The sequence below is a fragment of the Staurois parvus genome, unplaced genomic scaffold (assembly GCF_062004578.1).
Source record: "Staurois parvus isolate SC_StPar_1 unplaced genomic scaffold, SC_StPar_1.0 ptg002113l, whole genome shotgun sequence".
NCBI lineage: Eukaryota > Metazoa > Chordata > Amphibia > Anura > Ranidae > Staurois > Staurois parvus.
In genome coordinates this window covers 1,096,166-1,116,479 of record NW_028319909.1, presented here as the reverse complement: position 1 = coordinate 1,116,479, position 20,314 = coordinate 1,096,166, and the positions used below count along the sequence as shown (strand labels likewise).

General features: G+C 44.5%; 1 protein-coding gene and 1 pseudogene across 1 annotated transcript; both read right to left on the bottom strand.

Annotated features, from left to right (window-relative positions):
* Nucleotides 1-348: 348 nt before the first annotated feature.
* On the bottom strand, nt 349-3,894 carry LOC149432699 (formyl peptide receptor-related sequence 4-like). Its single transcript, XM_089664954.1, has 2 exons — nt 3,825-3,894; nt 349-1,841 (listed from the first exon to the last, which is right to left on the bottom strand). Exons 1-2 carry the CDS (start codon nt 3,884-3,886, stop codon nt 839-841), a joined length of 1,065 nt encoding a protein of 354 aa, XP_089521080.1. The 5' UTR covers nt 3,887-3,894; the 3' UTR covers nt 349-838.
* Nucleotides 3,895-14,190: 10,296 nt separating this feature from the next.
* Nucleotides 14,191-15,401, bottom strand: LOC149432698 (formyl peptide receptor-related sequence 1-like; annotated as a pseudogene).
* Nucleotides 15,402-20,314: the final 4,913 nt, after the last annotated feature.

Sequence of the window (20,314 nt, the reverse complement as noted above, 5' to 3'; positions counted from 1 at the left end):
CCGGACCCTGCATTCACTATATCCGGTCTCCCCGGACCCTGCATTCACTATATCTGGTCTCCCAGGACCCTGCATTCACTATATCTGGTCTCCCAGGACCCTGCATTCACTATATCCGCTCTCCCCGAACCCTGCATTCACTATATCTGGTCCCCCACAGTACACACAACATAGAAATGCAATTATTTTAGTAAATATAAACTGCTAAATACCTTTTCTCATCAGCAATTAGAGCAGTCTTGTGACTTCAGCAGAGCACTGGTTAAAGCTTGTAGAAGAAGTTTTCTTTCTGCTCTAGGAGGATGCAAAACCTCTAACCACTGTCTGGACAGTGCTGATTGGCCTTGTGTTGATCACATGCACTCTCCCAAGAAAAAAAAAACCTCCCTAGCAATACACACTAAACTGAGCATGTGCAGAAAGGCTACGGGTTCAGTCTGTCCTATCAGCATGGACATTTGAACAAGAGGAGGAGCAGAGTAGACAGGATCAAACAGCGTTTTTACACAATGCAGAGGATTAACCCCTTAGATTCCACAGAGAGTATAACAAGCGTGCTTTACTGCATCTACAGACTGATTTTACTGTTGTAACCAGGGGCAGACTGACCATTTGGAAACTCGGGCAGGGCCCGAGGGCCCAGGGTCAGTAGGGGGCCCCATGAGAAGCCCCTGGTCCCTTTATCATAGGCTTTTTTGAGTTTGGGCAAGGACACGGGGGCCCCATGATCCCCTATTGCCCGGGGGCCCCATGAGTTGTCAGTCCGCCCCTGGTTGTAACACTTTAAAGAAGAAGTGGAAGAGACAGGTTTACAATGATGGAACAGCTGTTCTGCACTTCATCTCTCTTCAAGAAGTGCTTCACTCATTGCATTTTTCAATCTGGCCTTTATGGATTTTTTATTATTGGCCCCACGCGCATGGCCCAGTAAGACATAAAGAATGGGATTCATGCAACTGCTGATTGAAATCAGGCAAAGGCAAAAATGACTGATCATGAAATTGGCAGGGGTTCCAAAGATCCCCATAAGCCATGCTATGAGTGGCCATATGTTGAATGGAAACCAGCAGATGAAAAAGCAAACCACTACCGCAACGATGATTCTGAAAGTTCTTTGAAACGCTTTTGGTTTTTTAAATTTATTGCGACGTAGTTTGGAGACAATCAGGCCGTAACAAATAAGGAAGAAGACAAAAGGTATCCCAAACATGAAAATATTTTTGGACATTATGATATATGTTTCAGGATTATCAAAAGATTTGTAAACAGGGAATTTCAAAAACGCTTCTAGGGGTAGGACAATTACATAATATAGGTTGATTGTGGCACGTGCAACTATATTAATAATTAACACAACAGTCAGAGGAACAATCCAAAGAAACACCGATACGATCCTGACTAATCTCCGTGTTCGGTGTACTTTAGCCCAAAGTGGCCACATGATGGACACACACCGGTCAACACTAATGGCTGTCAAGAAAGTCACACTAACAGCGGAGTTCAGGTTCATCATGAAAAAGTTGATCATAAATGAAAAAATATATATAATATTTATGTTAGGTTTGTCATCAAAATTAGAAACAGTCAGCCATTCTATTACGCGAAAAGGAAGACAAAGGCAGAATATGAAGTCGGTGATGGCCAAGTTCAGGAACCACACCGCACTGATGGTCTTCATCCTGAAGCCGGAGATCCATATTACCAATCCATTTCCTATGATTCCCACAATGCAGGAGATACAGTAACAAGAGATGGTAAACATTTTGGTGACTTGGTATACCTTCTCCTTATATGGTTCGTCCATGGTGCCAGTAGTGGATGGATTGGAATCAGGTGACCTCCTGGTAAAACAGAAAAGTGTATTTTACGAATCTGGGACACCTAGATACGGGGCATAATAATTCAGTAGAATCTTCAGCCTCCCAGCCTCAGGGTAAAAGCCAAAAGTCAGTGTTACTAGAATCTGAGTAGACCATGTGTGAGGCTTCGTGGCTCTGCTCTGAAACCAGATTGAAAGAGAAGAATCACCGCACCAGCAGAGGGATGAAAGGAGAAGCATCCTAGGTCACATTACTAGAACCAACTCCTGGAGTCAAGCATGTTGAGCGTGTGTAAAGTGGCCTCAGCATCATGCTAGTCACAAATCTGATGCGTTTTGCCTCGTCCATCGGGCTTGGTCAGAGAAGCAAGAGGCCAAGACCTGTTAGGCAGGGCAAAATACATCAGAGATGCGCATAGCGTGGTGCTGAGGCCACTGTACACAAACTCAACACGCTCAACTCCAGGGGTTGGATCTGAGCGGCATCCACCCCCCATCACGTTACTAGAATCAACTCCTGGAGTCAAGCATGTTGAGCATGTGTAAAGTGGCCTCAGCATCACGCGAGCCATGCCTTTGATGCGTTTATCCCCGTCCATCGGGTTTGGTCAGAGAGGCAAGTGGCCAAGACCTGATAGGCAGGGCAAAACACATCAGAGGTGCGCATAGCGTGGTGCTGAGGCCACTGTACACAAACTCAACATGCTTGACTCCAGGGGTTGGTTCTGAGTGGCATCCGCTCCCCCTCACATTACTAGAGCCAACTCCTGGAGTCAAGCATGTTGTGCGTGTGTAAAGTGGCCTCAGCATCACGATAGCCACAATCCTCATGTGTTTCGCCCCATCCATCGGGCTTGGTCAGAGAAGCAAGAGGCCAAGACCTGATAGGCAGGGCAAAACACATCAGAGGTGCGCATAGCGTGGTGCTGAGGCCACTGTACACAAACTCAACATGCTTGACTCCAGGGGTTGGATCTGAGCGGCATCCACCCCCCATCACATTACTAGAATCAACTCCTCCAGTTTCCTCCCACACTCCAAAGACATGCAGGTAGGTTAATTAGATCCTGTTTAAATTGGCCCGTGTATGTTTATATCACTGCCCATCAGAGGTGCCAGTCAGTGTTGAATGTCAGTCAGTTCCACCCATCAGTAGTGTCAGTCAGTGTTGCATGTCAATCAATTCCACCCATCAGAGGTGCCATAAGTAAGTGATGCCTTTCAGTGTCTGCAATAAATCAAGTTTTTACACTTAGAGGCGCCTTTCTCCTCTCTTTTTCTTTTGTGGTTAAATGTCAACATATTAAAATCATAAATCAAAGAGCAGTTCAAGAAGTGAGTGTTTTCCGCTCTTTGATATGGCTTTTATTGTAGATAGTGAATGGCAACCGGAGATTGGTCTAATACACAACTGGTATTGCTGTTAAATTTTCAGTTGTACTGCCTTATTGTCTTAGGAACCCCTGGGGTTCCCTGAGACTGGAAAGCTATTTCAGGGGTTCCTCTGTTTTGAAAAGGTTGAGAAACCCTGTTCTCGGGGGTGTATTTACCACAAGGTAAACAAGGCATTTGCCTAGGGCGGCATTTTTCACGGGGGGGGGGCAGCACTGTCCCTTGGAAGAAGGGACGGAAAAAGGGACACACGCAGCATGGGGACCTGGTGGGTTCCGAGAGAGGCTGCGGGCTTCATGGCGGTGTATGCACAGCCCGACTCTCGTTCCTGGGGATGTCCAAAGCTGTGAAGGTGAGTGTCTCTCTCTCCCCATGGGGGATGGTGGCTGGTGTTGGGGGGCAGTGGTAGTGGAAGGCTCTCTCTGATGGGGGGCAGGGGTGTTGTTGGTCGATGTCAGGCTCTCTCTGCAGCGGGGGGGGGGGGGGGGGGGCGATTTTTGCCTAGGGCAGCACAAAACCTAAGCACACCACTAATGTACCCCACTATGTGCAATGAATAACACTGAGGCTGCTTTATTCTGATAGAAAAGTGTATAAAAATACTTATTTTTACCAATAATCATATCCGTAACTTGGGTTGATGGTGGAAAAATTCATTTGGTCAAAATCATTCATGACTGTTAGGGTTCTACAAAAATAAAATATAAATATGTTTATTAGAGAGTAAAATCGACATAAATAAAACGATGACATAGAGTGTTCCTTTTATTTGTATGAAAACTAAAGGTATATACAGTAAGCTAATTGCCCCTTATTAGCCTCAATGCAAAATCACCTTCCATTGACTTCCATGCAAGACCGCGTTCTATTGACTTCAATGCAAAATTGTGCCCTATTGACTCCAATGACTTCAATGCAAAAACACCCCCCATTAACCAGTTCAATGCAATAATGCCTCTATTTAAGTTTTTTAAAAGTTTTAAAACTTAAATAAAAACATATATACGTATAAACACACACACACATATATATATATATATATATATATATATATATATATACAGTGTGGATCGAAAGTTTGGGCACCCCAGATAAAAATTTGTATTAATGTGTATAAAGAAGCAAAGGAAAGATGGAAAAATCTCCAAAAGGCATCAAATTACAGATTAGACATTCTTATAATATGTCAACAAAAGTTAGATTTTATTTCCATCATTTACACTTTCAAAATAACAGAAAACAAAAAAATGGCGTCTGCAAAAGTTTGGGCACCCTGCAGAATTTATAGCATGCACTGCCGCCTTTGCAAAGCTGAGACCTGCCAGTGTCATGGATTGTTCTCAATCATCATCTGGGAAGACCAGATGATGTCAATCTCAAAGGTTTTAAATGCCCAGACTCATCTGACCTTGCCCCAACAATCAGCACCATGGGTTCTTCTAAGCAGTTGTCTAGAAAACCGAAACTGAAAATAGTTGACGCTCACAAAGCTGGAGAAGGCTATAAGAAGATAGGAAAGCGTTTTCAGATGTCAATATCCTCTGTTCGGAATGTAATTAAGAAATGGCAGTCAACAGTGGAAGTTAAAGCAAGATCTGGAAGACCAAGAAAAATATCAGACAGAACAGCTCGCAGGATTGTGAGAAAAACAATTCAAAACCCACGTTTGACTGCACGATCCCTCCAGAAAGATCTGGCAGACACTGGAGTTGTGGTACACTATTCCACTATAAAGAGATACTTGTACAAATATGGTCTTCATGGAAGAGTCATCAGAAGAAAACCTCTTCTACGTCCTCACCACAAAAATCATCGTTTGAACTTTGCAAATGAACATATAGACAAGCCTGATGCATTTTGGAAACAAGTTCTGTGGACCGATGAGGTTAAAATTGAACTTTTTGGCCGGAATGAGCAAAGGTACGTTTGGAGAAGAAGGGGCACAGAATTGAATGAAAAGAACCTCTGTCCAACTGTTAAGCATGGGGTTGGATCAATCATGCTTTGGGGTTGTGTTGCAGCCAGTGGCACAGGGAACATCTCACAAGTAGAAGGAAAAATGGATTCAATAAAATTTCAGCAAATTTTGGACGGTAACTTGATGCCATCCGTGAAAAAGCTGAAGTTAAAGAGAGGATGGCTTCTACAAATGGATAATGATCCTAAACACACCTTGAAATCCACGGGGGATTACATCAAGAGGCGTAAACTGAAGGTTTTACCATGGCCTTCACAATCTCCTGACCTCAACATAATTGAAAATCTATGGATAGACCTTAAAAGAGCCGTGACAGACAGCCCAGAAATCTCAAAAACTGGAAGACTTTTGTAAGGAAGAATGGGCAAAGATACCTCAAACAAGAATTGAAAGACTCTTGGCTGGCTACAAAAAGCGTTTACAAGCTGTGATACTTGCCAAAGGGGGCAGTACAAGATATTAACTCTGCAGGGTGCCCAAACTTTTGCAGACGCCATTGTTTGGTTTTCTGATATTTTGAAAGTGTAAATGATGGAAATAAAATCTAACTTTTGTTGACATATTATAAGAATGTCTAATCTGTAATTTGATGCCTTTTGGAGATTTTTCCATCTTTCCTTGGCTTCTTTATGCACATTAATACAAATTTTTAGCTGCGGTGCCCAAACTTTCGATCCCCACTGTATATGTATATATATATATATATATATATATATATATATAAATAATTTTTATTTACATATAAAATATAATTTTTTGTCCAGTTTCTGTGTGTTACTTTCAGTAAAATTTCTTTTAGGTTACTGGATTTCATTTTTTAAATTCATGTTCATTTAAATTCATGATATTAATTAAAAAGTCAAATATAATACAATTATTTATAAAAAATATATATTTTTTTTTAAAATGTCCATTTTGGTTTCGGTGTTCAGCCACTTGCATCCTGAATTTTCATTTCGGTGAACCACTAATTGTCACCCTACAATGGGCAGTTTGCTACTAACAGCATTACCAAGCAAAAATAAAGGAAAAAAGAATGAAAAACCAACACTAACCCCTCATGCACACGGGGGGGGGGCGTTTTGATAATGCTGGTAGCGTTAACTGTGTTAAGTCTCGTTAAAAACGCACGTTTTTCAGCTTTTTTTAGCATTTTTGCATTAGCATTTAGTGGCGTGTTTCCGCATTTAGCGTTTTTTTCCCACATTTGCATTTTTTTTTTTTTTTTACAAAAAAATTTTTATTTTGGTCCAAAAAAATCCAAAAACGCTGGTTTGTGACGTCTTACCGTGTTTTACTGCATTTTTAAGAGTGTTTTTACACCTAAGAAACTCCTGTAGAAACCCACTAGTCCTGTTTTTTTTTCCAGCCAAAAAACGTTGATTCCAGTCTATGTGTGTATGGACACATAAGATAACATACCGGGGATGGACACATAGGAGAACATGCCGGGGATGGACACATAGGATAACATGCCGGGGATGGACACATAGGATAACATACCGGGGATGGACACATAGGATAACATACCGGGGATGGACACATAGGATAACACGCCGGGGATGGACACATAGGATAACATGCCGGGGATGGACACATAGGATAACACGCCGGGGATGGACACATAGGATAACATGCCGGGGATGGACACATAGGATAACATGCCGGGGATGGACACATAGGATAACATGCCGGGGATGGACACATAGGATAACATGCCGGGGATGGACACATAGGATAACATACCGGGGATGGACACATAGGATAACATGCCGGGGATGGACACATAGGATAACATGCCGGGGATGGACACATAGGATAACACGCCGGGGATGGACACATAGGATAACATGCCGGGGATGGACACATAGGATAACACGCCGGGGATGGACACATAGGATAACATGCCGGGGATGGACACATAGGATAACATGCCGGGGATGGACACATAGGATAACACGACCGGGATGGACACATAGGATAACATACCGGGGATGGACACATAGGATAACACGCCGGGGATGGACACATAGGATAACATGCTGGGGATGGACACATAGGATAACACGACGGGGATGGACACATAGGATAACACGCCGGGGATGGACACATAGGATAACATGCTGGGGATGGACACATAGGATAACATGCCGGGGATGGACACATAGGATAACATGCCGGGGATGGACACATAGGATAACACGCCGGGGATGGACACATAGGATAACATGCCGGGGATGGACACATAGGATAACATGCCGGGGATGGACACATAGGAGAACATGCCGGGGATGGACACATAGGATAACATGCCGGGGATGGACACATAGGAGAACATGCTGGGGATGGACACATAGGATAACATGCCGGGGATGGACACATAGGATAACATGCTGGGGGGTTACTGGCTATAGAAAAAAAATGTCAAAAACCAAAAACAGCCGCTGTAAAAACGTCCCGTGTCCTTGAGGAGTTATACAGCCATCACATCTAAGGACTGGTATGCTGCAACATATTACATGTTTAATGAGGCTTACATACGCTTTATCAGTCCTCGTCCTTGTAAGTCTGTAATGATTCTTAGTGGGTTTTATTACTTACCAGATAACTCGGATTAATTCTGAAGATGTGTTGAGTTTGTTATTCAGCGAAAAAAAATCTTCTTGTGAGTCGATGTCATGGGATCCCATTCGTTTTATTATCGTCTTTGAGACGTACATTTTCTTCCTATACAGATAAAAGAACGGCGGTGCCTGACTTTGTTGGTCACCACAGACAGCAATCTTACTTTGTGTTCAACAAGATGAATCCCAACTTGTAGAATAAAAATTGTTGGGTTTTCAGGACAACCAAATGGCCGCTTCTCTTCTGACTTCTTCTGTTTGGATTTCATTTCATCTAAAACAAAAAGAGATAGAGAGGGCTTCTCTGTGTTTATCAGGCATGACTAAATGGCCAACCATGGTTCGAACTCGGGCTAAGTGACAGTTCTATTTTGACCACCCACTAGCCATCAGTCCCCAATAAAATTTCTCCCCTGCTGTTCAGTGATTGGTTATTAGAATTTCCAGCATCCTAACAAACAATGATGTCATGTATGCACCCCACACCCAACATCACAGGGGGATGGAAGTGGAACATCTTCCATCCAGATCTTCAGCCTACTCTTCATCCTGGTTCCCAAACTCTACCTTTCTGACTGAACACTGAGATCATCCCTAATTTTAGGCTCCTGAACCCAGAAATTCTAATATATTGTGCTAGAGCAGTGTTTCTCAACCTCATTTCAGTCAAGGCACCCTTTAAAATTATGAACAGTCTGAGGCACCCTTTAAAATTATGGACAGTCTGAGGCACCCTTTGATGTAAGTGGAACTTCTTCCATCCAGTTCTGCAGCCTACTTTGACCAACGTGTAGGGCACAAAATGTTACATTTCTACTACAATCAAATGGCCGCTTCTCTTCTGACTTCTTCTGCTTAGATTTAATCTAAAATAAAAAGTGATAGAGGCAGCTTCTCCGTGTTTATTATGCATGACTACATGGCCAACCATGGTCCAAGTCAGGGGCGGACTGACCATTTGGAAACTCTGGCACTGACCGAGGGCCCGGGGTCAGTAAGGGGCCCCATGAGATGCCCCAGGTACCTTTTTCATAGGCTTTTTTGAGTTTGGGCGAGGACACAGGGGCCCCATGATCCCCTATTGCCTGGGGGCTCCATGAGATGCCAGTCCGCCCCTGGTCCAAGTGACAGTTTGGGTGCCGACCAGCCAGTCAGTTACCAGTTCATCCCCCCTTCCTCTTGCAGTGATTTGTTTCTAAGACCACGGTATCATAATTATGTCATGTAGTTTCTATGTTTTCTCTTCCTCTGGGATTTTAAACCAAGGTACACAGCCAGTGACAGAACTTATCGCGTGTGGCACCATCCGGGAAGGACATCATATGATGCCCACCTGGATCAATGAGAGTCCAGCTTGGCCATCATTCTGCTACTGGCCAGGCGGGTACAGGTTATACAATGATGTCATGTAGTCTCTATGTTTTCTCTTCTTCTGAGATTTTAAACCAAGATACACAGCCTGTGACAGAACTTATCGCAGAGTGGCCGCGCGGGCACGCGCGAGGCGTGATCTGGGAAGGACGTCATATGATGCCCACCTAGATCTATGAGAGTCCAGCTTGGCCATCATTCTGCTACTGGTCAGGCGGGTACAGGTTATACAATGATGTCATGTAGTTTCTATGTTTTCTCTTCTTCTGAGATTTTAAACCAAGGTACACAGCCTGTGACAGAACTTATCGCAGAGTGGCCGCGTGGGCATGTGCGAGGCGCGATTCGGGAAGGACGTCATATGATGCCCACCTGGATCTATGAGAGTCCAGCTTGACCATCATTCTGCTACTGGCCAGGCAGGTAAAGGTTATTCAATGATGTCATGTAGTTTCTATGTTTTCTCTGCTTCTGAGATTTTAAATATTGAACCACAATTCCATTTTAAAATCTGGTATTTTTTCCTGAATAATAAGTACAGCTACAGTCAGGGGCGGACTGACAACTCATGGGGCCCCCGGGCAATAGGGGATCATGGGGCCCCTGTGTCCTTGCCCAAACTCAAAAAAGCCTATGAAAAAGGGACCAGGGGCATCTCAAGGGGCCCCCTACTGACCCCGGGCCCTCGGGCAGTGCCTGAGTTTCCAAATGGTCAGTCCGCCCCTGGCTACAGTCACAAAAGGGTAAGGAATGGAAAGTGAATTGTCCCCATGGGGTGTTGGTATGTTGCCGATAGCTTCCTCCATTCTACATACACACACATGTTCACGCACCGCTTGGTTTGTATTACCAAGAGAGAAAATAATGAATGATCACAATATTCAAAGGCAAGTGCTTTAATAAAATACAAAATGTTTTTTCACATAGCACAGGATGTAAGAACGTTTTCGCTCGTCATGCATGTCCCTCCTGCAGTGTCCCCGGCAATGTCAGCATCTGTCTTCCAGGTTCCATCCCCTGCGAGCGTCGTGATGTACGGGGGACGGAACTGGCAGGAAATTTAGAAATGTCAAAAAGTGACCTTCACTAAATACACTAAAATCACATAGTATAACATTCCCGTATCAAACCATTTCACATACATTTTGTCCCGAGTGCTTTGTCCGGCGCCCTGTCTGCATTTTTACTGTTCTTTCTGCCTGGAAACTGAGAAACGTCCATGGCGTCCAAAAAGCGTCCCTTTAGGTCAAAAGCGGTTTTAGACCGGCTAGAGAACAGCGATAGTAAATCAGAACCACTTGCAGAATTGAGTGATAATGATTCGTGGGGGAAATTCATCATCAGACACTGAAAACGATTCTGCGACTTTGCTCAGCGATGTACGAACTTGGCGCTCTATTTCACATTTCAGTGTTTTTGGTTTCATTATATTATTGAATTACATTTATTATTATTATATTATTATTTTTTTATGATTATTTATTAAATTATAATTTATGATTTCATGTTTCAAGTTTTATCATCCCCGGGATGTTTACTAGACTCTTGTTCGGACAGATTTCTGTGAGTTATTCCTAAAAATTACAGCCTACAATAAACAAAATACATATTTCCAGGCAAAAAAATGTACCGCTTTGAGCACAGAAATATGGACATAATCAGACCGCTAGGGAGGTTAAGAGGACCTGTTACTTTGCCCTGAATGGGCAGAGTGCAGGTTTGCTTGCAACATCACAAGTGGTGGCATCTTACCCTTTTCACTGGGTGTTGGTAAGTTCCTTGTGACTACCCGTACCCCACATACATACACACACATATTCCTGCACCTTCTGCTGTCTGTATTACCAAGAAAAAAAAAACATGAATAATCAATATATTTAAAGACAAGTGCTTGTATGAAATTCAAAATGTTTATTTTCAATGGCACAGGATGTAGAAGAATATATAAGGAACGGTAATATAAAATACAGTAATATAATGGTAATATATGTCATTTTAGTGATAGTAACATAAACATCAGCCTAGGCCTATCAGCAGTGCATCTTCAGGGTGATTGGTGAACTATAAGGCAGCAAGAAATCAGTACTAAGTCCCCAGTGACACCGATCCGACTCTGAAATCGTGCGACTTCCAGTGAAGCGAACTCAGATGTCATTCTGAATTGAGGTGCGACTTGCAAGATATCTGCGGCTTGAAAGATGCAGATGTCTATGCAAGTCACACCTGAAGTGGTGCATGCTGTACTTTAGAAAGGAGTGTGGCTCCGACCAAGTCGGAATTGCACCGATATAACCGATTTAATTGCAAACAATAGGGTGTGACTTGCCTGAAGCACTTAAAGTGTTACTAAACCCCGGACCCTGCATTCACTATATCTGGTCTCCCCGGTCCCTGCATTCACTATATCCACAATCCCCGGACCCTGCATTCACTATATCTGGTCTCCCCGGGACCTGCATTCACTATATCCACAATCCCCGGACCCTGCATTCACTATATCCACAATCCCCGGACCCTGCATTCACTATATCCGGTCTCCCAGGACCCTACATTCACTATATCCGGTCTCCCAGGACCCTACATTCACTATATCCGGTCTCCCAGGACCCTACATTCACTATATCCGCTCTCCCCGGACCCTGCATTCACTATATCCGCTCTCCCCGGACCCCGCATTCACTATATCCGCTCTCCCCGGACCCTGCATTCCCTATAACTCGTCTCCCCGGACCCTGCATTCACTATATCTGGTCTCCCCGGACCCTGCATTCACTATATCTGGTCTCCCCGGACCCTGCATTCACTAAACCTGGTCTCACCAGACCCTGCATTCACTATATCCAGTCTCCCCGGACCCTGCATTCACTATATCTGGTCTCCCCGGACTCTGCATTCACTATATCCGCTCTCCCCGCACCCTGCATTCACTATATCCAGTCTCCCCGGACCCTGCATTCACTATATCTGGTCTCTCTGGACCCTGCATTCACTATATCCGCTCTCCCCAGACCCAGCATTCACTATATCTGGTCTCCCCGGACCCTGCATTCACTATATCTGATCTCCCCGGGACCTGCATTCACTATATCCTGTCTCCCTGGGACCTGCATTCACTATATCCGGTCTCCCAGGACCCTACATTCACTATATCCGGTCTCCCAGGACCCTACATTCACTATATCCGGTCTCCCAGGACCCTACATTCACTATATCCGCTCTCCCCGGACCCCGCATTCACTATATCCGCTCTCCCCGGACCCTGCATTCCCTATAACTCGTCTCCCTGGACCCTGCATTCACTATATCTGGTCTCCCCGGACCCTGCATTCACTATATCTGGTCTCCCCGGACCCTGCATTCACTAAACCTGGTCTCACCAGACCCTGCATTCACTATATCCAGTCTCCCCGGACCCTGCATTCACTATATCTGGTCTCCCCGGACTCTGCATTCACTATATCCGCTCTCCCCGGACCCTGCATTCACTATATCCAGTCTCCCCGGACCCTGCATTCACTATATCTGGTCTCCCTGGACCCTGCATTCACTATATCCGCTCTCCCCAGACCCAGCATTCACTATATCTGGTCTCCCCGGACCCTGCATTCACTATATCTGATCTCCCCGGGACCTGCATTCACTATATCCTGTCTCCCTGGGACCTGCATTCACTATATCCGGTCTCCCAGGACCCTGCATTCACTATATCCGGTCTCCCAGGACCCTACATTCACTATATCCGGTCTCCCAGGACCCTACATTCACTATATCCGCTCTCCCCGGACCCCGCATTCACTATATCCGCTCTCCCCGGACCCTGCATTCCCTATAACTCGTCTCCCTGGACCCTGCATTCACTATATCCGCTCTCCCCAGACCCAGCATTCACTATATCTGGTCTCCCCGGACCCTGCATTCACTATATCTGATCTCCCCGGGACCTGCATTCACTATATCCGGTCTCCCCGGGACCTGTGTTCACTATATCCGGTCTCCCAGGACCCTACATTCACTATATCCGGTCTCCCAGGACCCTACATTCACTATATCCGGTCTCCCCGGACCCCGCATTCACTATATCCGCTCTCCCCGGACCCCGCATTCACTATATCCAGTCTCCCCGGACCCTGCATTCACTATATCCGGTCTCCCAGGACCCTGCATTCACTATATCTGGTCTCCCCCGGATTCTGCATTCACTATATCCGCTCTCCTCGGACCCTGCATTCACTATATCCAGTCTCCCCGGACCCTGCATTCACTATATCTGCTCTCCCTGGACCCTGCATTCACTATATCCGCTCTCCCCGGAACCTGCATTCACTATATCCGGTCTCCCCAGACCCTGCATTCACTATATCTGCTCTCCCCGGGACCTGCATTCACTATATCTGCTCTCCCCGGACCCTGCATTCACTATATCCAGTCTCCCCGGACCCTGCATTCACTATATCTGGTCTCCCAGGACCCTGCATTCACTATATCTGGTCTCCCAGGACCCTGCATTCACTATATCTGGTCTCCCCCGGATTCTGCATTCACTCGATCTGGTTTCCCACAGTACGCACAACATGGATATGGAATTCTTTTAGTAAATATAAACTGCTAAATACCTTTTCTCATCAGCAGTTAGAGCAGTCTTGTGACTTGAGCAGAGCACTTGGTAAAGCTTGTAGAAGAAGTTTTCTTTCTGCTCTAGGAGGATGCAAAACCTCTGACCTCTGTCTGGACAGTGCTGATTGGCCTTGTGTTGATCACATGCACTCTCCCAAGAAAAAAAAAAACCTCCCTAGCAATACACACTAAACTGAGCATGTGCAGAAGGGCTACGGGTTCAGTCTGTCCTATCAGCATGGACATTTGAACAAGAGGAGGAGCAGAGCAGACAGGATCAAACAGCATTTTTACACAATGCAGAGGATTAACCCCTTAGATTCCACAGCGAGTATAACAAGCACACTTTACTGCATCTACAGACTGATTGTACTGTTGTAACCAGGGGTGGACTGACCATTTGGAAACTCGGGCAGTGCCCGAGGGCCCAGGGTCAGTAGGGGGCCCCATGAGATGCCCCTGGTCCCTTTTTCATAGGCTTTTTTGAGTTTGGGCAAGGACACAGGGGCCCCATGATCCCCTATTGCCCGGGGGCCCCATGAGTTGTCAGTCCGCCCCTGGTTGTAACACTTTAAAGAAGAAGTGGAAGAGACAGGTTTACAATGATGGAACAGGCGTTCTGCACTTCATCTCTCTTCAAGTGCTTCACTCATTGCATTTTTCAATCTGGCCTTTATGGATTTTTTATTATTGGCCCCACGCGCATGGCCCAGTAAGACATAAAGAATGGGATTCATGCAACTGCTGATTGAAATCAGGCAAAGGCAAAAATGACTGATCATGAAATTGGCAGGGGTTCCAAAGATCCCCATAAGCCATGCTATGAGTGGCCATATGTTGAATGGAAACCAGCAGATGAAAAAGCAAACCACTACCGCAACGATGATTCTGAAAGTTCTTTGAAACGCTTTTGGTCTTTTAAATTTATTGCGACGTAGTTTGGAGACAATCAGGCCGTAACAAATAAGGAAGAAAAAAAGGTATCCCAAACATGAAAATATTTTTGGACATTATGATATATGTTTCAGGATTATCAAAATATTCGTAAACAGGGAATCTCAAAAACTCTCCTAGGGGTAGGACAATTACATAATATTGGTTGATTGTGACAGGTGCAACTATATTAATAATTAACACAACAGTCAGAGGAACAATCCAAAGAAACACCGATACGATCCTGACTAATCTCCGTGTTCGGTGTACTTTAGCCCAAAGTGGCCACATGATGGACACACACCGGTCAACACTAATGGCTGTCAAGAAAGTCACACTAACAGCGGAGTTCAGGTTCATCATGAAAAAGTTGATCATAAGTGAAAAAAAATATATAATAGGTATGTTAGGTTTGTCATAAAAATTAGAAACAATCAGCCATTCTATTACGCGAAAAGGAAGACAAAGGCAGAATATGAAGTCGGTGATGGCCAAGTTCAGGAACCACACCGCACTGATGGTCTTCATCCTGAAGCCGGAGATCCATATTACCAATCCATTTCCTATGATTCCCACAATGCAGGAGATACAGTAACAAGAGATGGTAAACATTTTGGTGGCTTGGTATACCTTCTCCTTATATGGTTCGTCCATGGTGCCAGTAGTGGATGGATTGGAATCAGGTGACCTCCTGGTAAAACAGAAAAGTGTATTTTACTAATCTGGGACACCTAGATACGGGGCATATTAATTCAGCAGGATCTTCAGCCTCCCAGCCTCAGGGTAAAAGCCAAAAAGTCAGTGTTACTAGAATCTGAGTAGACCATGTGTGAGGCTTCGTGGCTCTGCTCTGAAGCCAGATTGAAAGAGAAGAATCACCGCACCAGCAGAGGGATGAAAGGAGAAGCATCCTAGGTCACATTACTAGAACCAACTCCTGGAGTCAAGCATGTTGAGCATGTGTAAAGTGGCCTCAGCATCATGCTAGTCACAAATCTGATGCGTTTCGCCTCGTCCATCGGGCTTGGTCAGAGAAGCAAGAGGCCAAGACCTGTTAGGCAGGGCAAAATACATCAGAGATGCGCATAGCGTGGTGCTGAGGCCACTGTACACAAACTCAACATGCTCAACTCCAGGGGTTGGATCTGAGCGGCATCCACCCCCCATCACGTTACTAGAATCAACTCCTGGAGTCAAGCATGTTGAGCATGTGTAAAGTGGCCTCAGCATCACGCGAGCCATGCCTTTGATGCGTTTTGCCCCGTCCATTGCGTTTGGTCAAAGAGGCAAGTGGCCAAGACCTGATAGGCAGGGCAAAACACATCAGAGGTGCGCATACTGCGGTGCTGAGGCCACTGTACACAAACTTAACATGCTCAACTCCAGGGGTTGGTTCTGAGCAGCATCCGCTCCCCATCACATTACTAGAACCAACTCCTGGAGTCAAGCATGTTGAGCGTGTGTAAAGTGGCCTCAGCATCTTGCTAGCCATGCCTTTGATGCGTTTCGCCCCGTCCATTGGGCTTGGTCAGAGAGGCAAGTGACCAAGACCTGATAGGCAGGGCAAAACACATCAGAGGTGCGCATACCGCGGTGCTGAGGCCACTGTACACAAACTTAACATGCTTGACTCCAGGGTTGGATCTGAGCGGCATCCACCCCCCATCACATTACTAGAATCAACTCCTCCAGTTTCCTCCCACACTCCAAAGACATGCAGGTAGGTTAATTAGATCCTGTCTAAATTGGCCCGTGTATGTACATATCACTGCCCATCAGAGGTGCCAGTCAGTGTTGAATGTCAGTCAGTTCCACCCATCAGTAGTGTCAGTCAGTGTTGCATGTTAGTCAATTCCACCCATCAGAGGTGCCAGTCAGTGCTGCGTGTCAATCAGTTCCACCCATCAGTAGTGCCATATGTGAGTGATGCCTTTCAGTGTCTGCAATAAATCAAGTTTTTACACTTAGAGGCACCTTTCTCTTCTCTTTTTCTTCTGTGGTTAAATGTCAACATATTAAAATCATAAATCAAAGAGCAGTTCAAGAAGTGAGTGTTTTCCGCTTTTTGAAATGGCTTTTATTGTAGATAGTGAATGGCAACCGGAGATTGGTCTAATACACAACTGGTATTGCTGTTAAATTTTCAGTTGTACTGCCTTATTGTCTTATGAACCCCTGGGGTTCCCTGAGACTGGAAAGTTATTTCAGGGGTTCCTCTGTTTTGAAAAGGTTGAGAAACCCTGTTCTCGAGGGTGTATTTACCACAAGGTAAACAAGGCATTTGCCTAGGGCGGCATTTTTCAGAGGGGGCAGCACTGCCCCTTGGAAGAAGGGACGGAAAAAGGGACACACGCAGCATGGGGACCTGGTGGGTTCTGAGAGAGGCTGTGGGCTTCATGACGGTGTATGCACAGGCCGACTCTCGTTCCTGGGGATGTCCGGAGCTGTGAAGGTGAGTGTCTCTCTCTAGCTATGGGGGAAGGTGGCTGGTGTTGGGGGGCAGTGGTAGTGGAAAGCTCTGTCTGGTGGGGGGGCAGGGGTGTTATTGGTCGATGTCAGGCTCTCTCTGCAGCAGGGGGGGCGATTTTTGTGTTGCCTAGGCAGGGGCGGACTGACCATTTGGAAACTCAGGCACTGCCCGGGGGCCCGGGGTCAGTAGGGGGCCCCATGAAATGCTCCTGCTACCTTTTTCATAGGCTTTTTTGAGCTTGGGCAAGGACACAGGGGCCCCATGATCACCTATTGCCCGGGGGCCCCATGAGTTGTCAGTCTGCCCCTGTGCCTAGGGCAGCACAAAACCTAAACACACCACTGATGTACCCCACTATGTGCAATGAATAACACTGAGGCTGCTTTCTTCTGATAGAAAAGTGTATAAAAATACTCATTTTTACCAATAATCATATTCGTAACTTGGGTTGATGGTGGAAAAATTCATTTGGTCGAAATCATTCATGTCTGTTAGGGTTCTACAAAAATAAAATATAAATATGTTTATTAGAGAGTAAAATCGACATAAATAAAATGATGACATAGAGTGTTCCTTTTATTTGTATGAAAACTAAAGGTATATACAGTAAGCTAATTTCCCCTTATTAGCTGCAATGCAAAATTACCTTCCATTGACTTCTATGCAAGATCGCGTTCCTTTGACTTCAATGGAAAATTGTGCCCATTGACTTCAATGCAAAATTGTGTCCCATTGACTTCAATGAAAAATGGTGTCCCACTGCCTTCAATGCAAAAACACCCCCTATCAACTACTTCAATGCAAAAATGCTTCTATTTAAGTTTTTAAAACTTATATATATATATATATATATATATATATATACTGTATATGTGTGTGTGTGTGTATATATATATATATATATATATATATATATAATATTTATATACATAAAATATATTATTTTTTGTCCAGTTTCTGTGTGTTACTTTCATTCGTATGTGTGTGTGTGTGTATATATATATATATATATATATAATTTTTATATATACATAAAAAACATAATTTTTTTGCCCCGTTTCTGTGTGTTACATTCAGTAAAATTTATTTTAGGTTACTGGATTGCATTTTTTTAATTCTTGTCCATTTAAATTCATGATATGAATTAAAAAGTCAAATATAATACAATTATTTATAAAAAAATATATATATATTTTTAAAATGTCCATTTCGGTTTCGGTGTTCAGCCACTTGCATCCTGAATTTTCATTTTGGTGAACCACTAATTGTCACCCTACAATGGGCAGTTTGCTACTAACAGCGTTACCAAGCAAAAATAAAGGAAAAAAGAATGAAAAACCAACACTAACCCCTCATGCACACGGGGGGGGGGGGGGGGCGTTTTGATAATGCTGGTAACGTTAGCTGTGTAAACTCACGTTAAAAACGCAAGTTTTTCAGCTTTTTTTTTAGCATTTTTACATTAGCATTTAGTGGTCTTTTCCCGCATTTGCATTTTTTTACTTTTTTTTTTTCAAAAAAAATATTTTTTTTGGTCAAAAAAACATCCAAAAACGCTGGTTTGCGACGTCTTACCGTGTTTTACTGCGTTTTTAAGAGTGTTTTTACACCTAAGAAACTCCTCTAGAAACCCACTAGTCCTGTTTTTTTTTTCCCAGCCAAAAAACGTTGATTCCAGTCTATGTGTACATGGACACATAGGATAACACGCCGGGGATGGACACATAGGATAACACGCCGGGGATGGACACATAGGAGAACACGCCGGGGATGGACACATAGGATAACATGCCGGGGATGGACACATAGGAGAACATGCCGGGGATGGACACATAGGATAACACGCCGGGGATGGACACATAGGATAACATGCCGGGGATGGACACATAGGAGAACACGCCGGGGATGGACACATAGGATAACACGCCGGGGATGGACACATAGGAGAACATGCCGGGGATGGACACATAGGAGAACACGCCGGGGATGGACACATAGGATAACACGCCGGGGATGGACACATAGGATAACATGCCGGGGATGGACACATAGGATGACATGCCGGGGATGGACACATAGGATAACATGCCGGGGATGGACACATAGGATGACATGCCGGGGATGGACACATAGGAGAACATGCCGGGGATGGACACATAGGATGACATGCCAGGGATGGACACATAGGATAACATGCTGGGGGGGTTACTGGCTGTAGAAAAAAAACGGCAAACGCCAAAAACAGCCGCTGTAAAAACGTCCCGTGTCCATGAGGACTTATACAGCCATCACATCTAAGGACTGGTATGCTGCAACATATTACATGTTTAATGAGGCTTACATACGCTTTATCAGTCCTCGTCCTTGTAAGTCTGTAATGAATCTTAGTGGGTATTATTACTTACCAGATAACTCGGATTACTTCTGAAGATGTCTTGAGTTTGTTATTCAGCGAAGAAAAGTCTTCTTGTGAGTCGATGTCATGGGATCCCATTCGTTTTATTATCGTCTTTGAGACGTACATTTTTTTCCTATACAGATAAAAGAACGGCGGTGCCTGACTTTGTTGGTCACCACTGACAGCATTGTGTTCAGCAAGATGAATCCCAACTTGTAGAATAAAAATTGTTGGGTTTTCACGACAACCAAATGGCCGCTTCTCTTCTGACTTCTTCTGTTTGGATTTCATTTCATCTAAAACAAAAAGAGATAGAGAGGGCTTCTCTGTGTTTATCAGGCATGACTAAATGGCCAACCATGGTTCGAACTCGGGCTAAGTGACAGTTCTATTTGGACCACCCACTAGCCATCAGTCCCCAGTAAAATTTCTCCCCTGCTGTTCATTGATTGGTTATTAGAATTTCCAGCATCCTAACAAACAATGATGTCATGTATGCACCCCACACCCAACATCACAGGGGGATGGAAGTGGAACATCTTCCATCCAGATCTTCAGCCTACTCTTCATCCTGGTTCCCACCCTCTACCTTTCTGACTGAAAACTGAGATCATCCCTAATTTTAGGCTCCTGAACCCAGAAATTCTAATATATTGTGCTAGAGCAGTGTTTCTCAACCTCATTTCAGTCAAGGCACCCTTTAAAATTATAGACA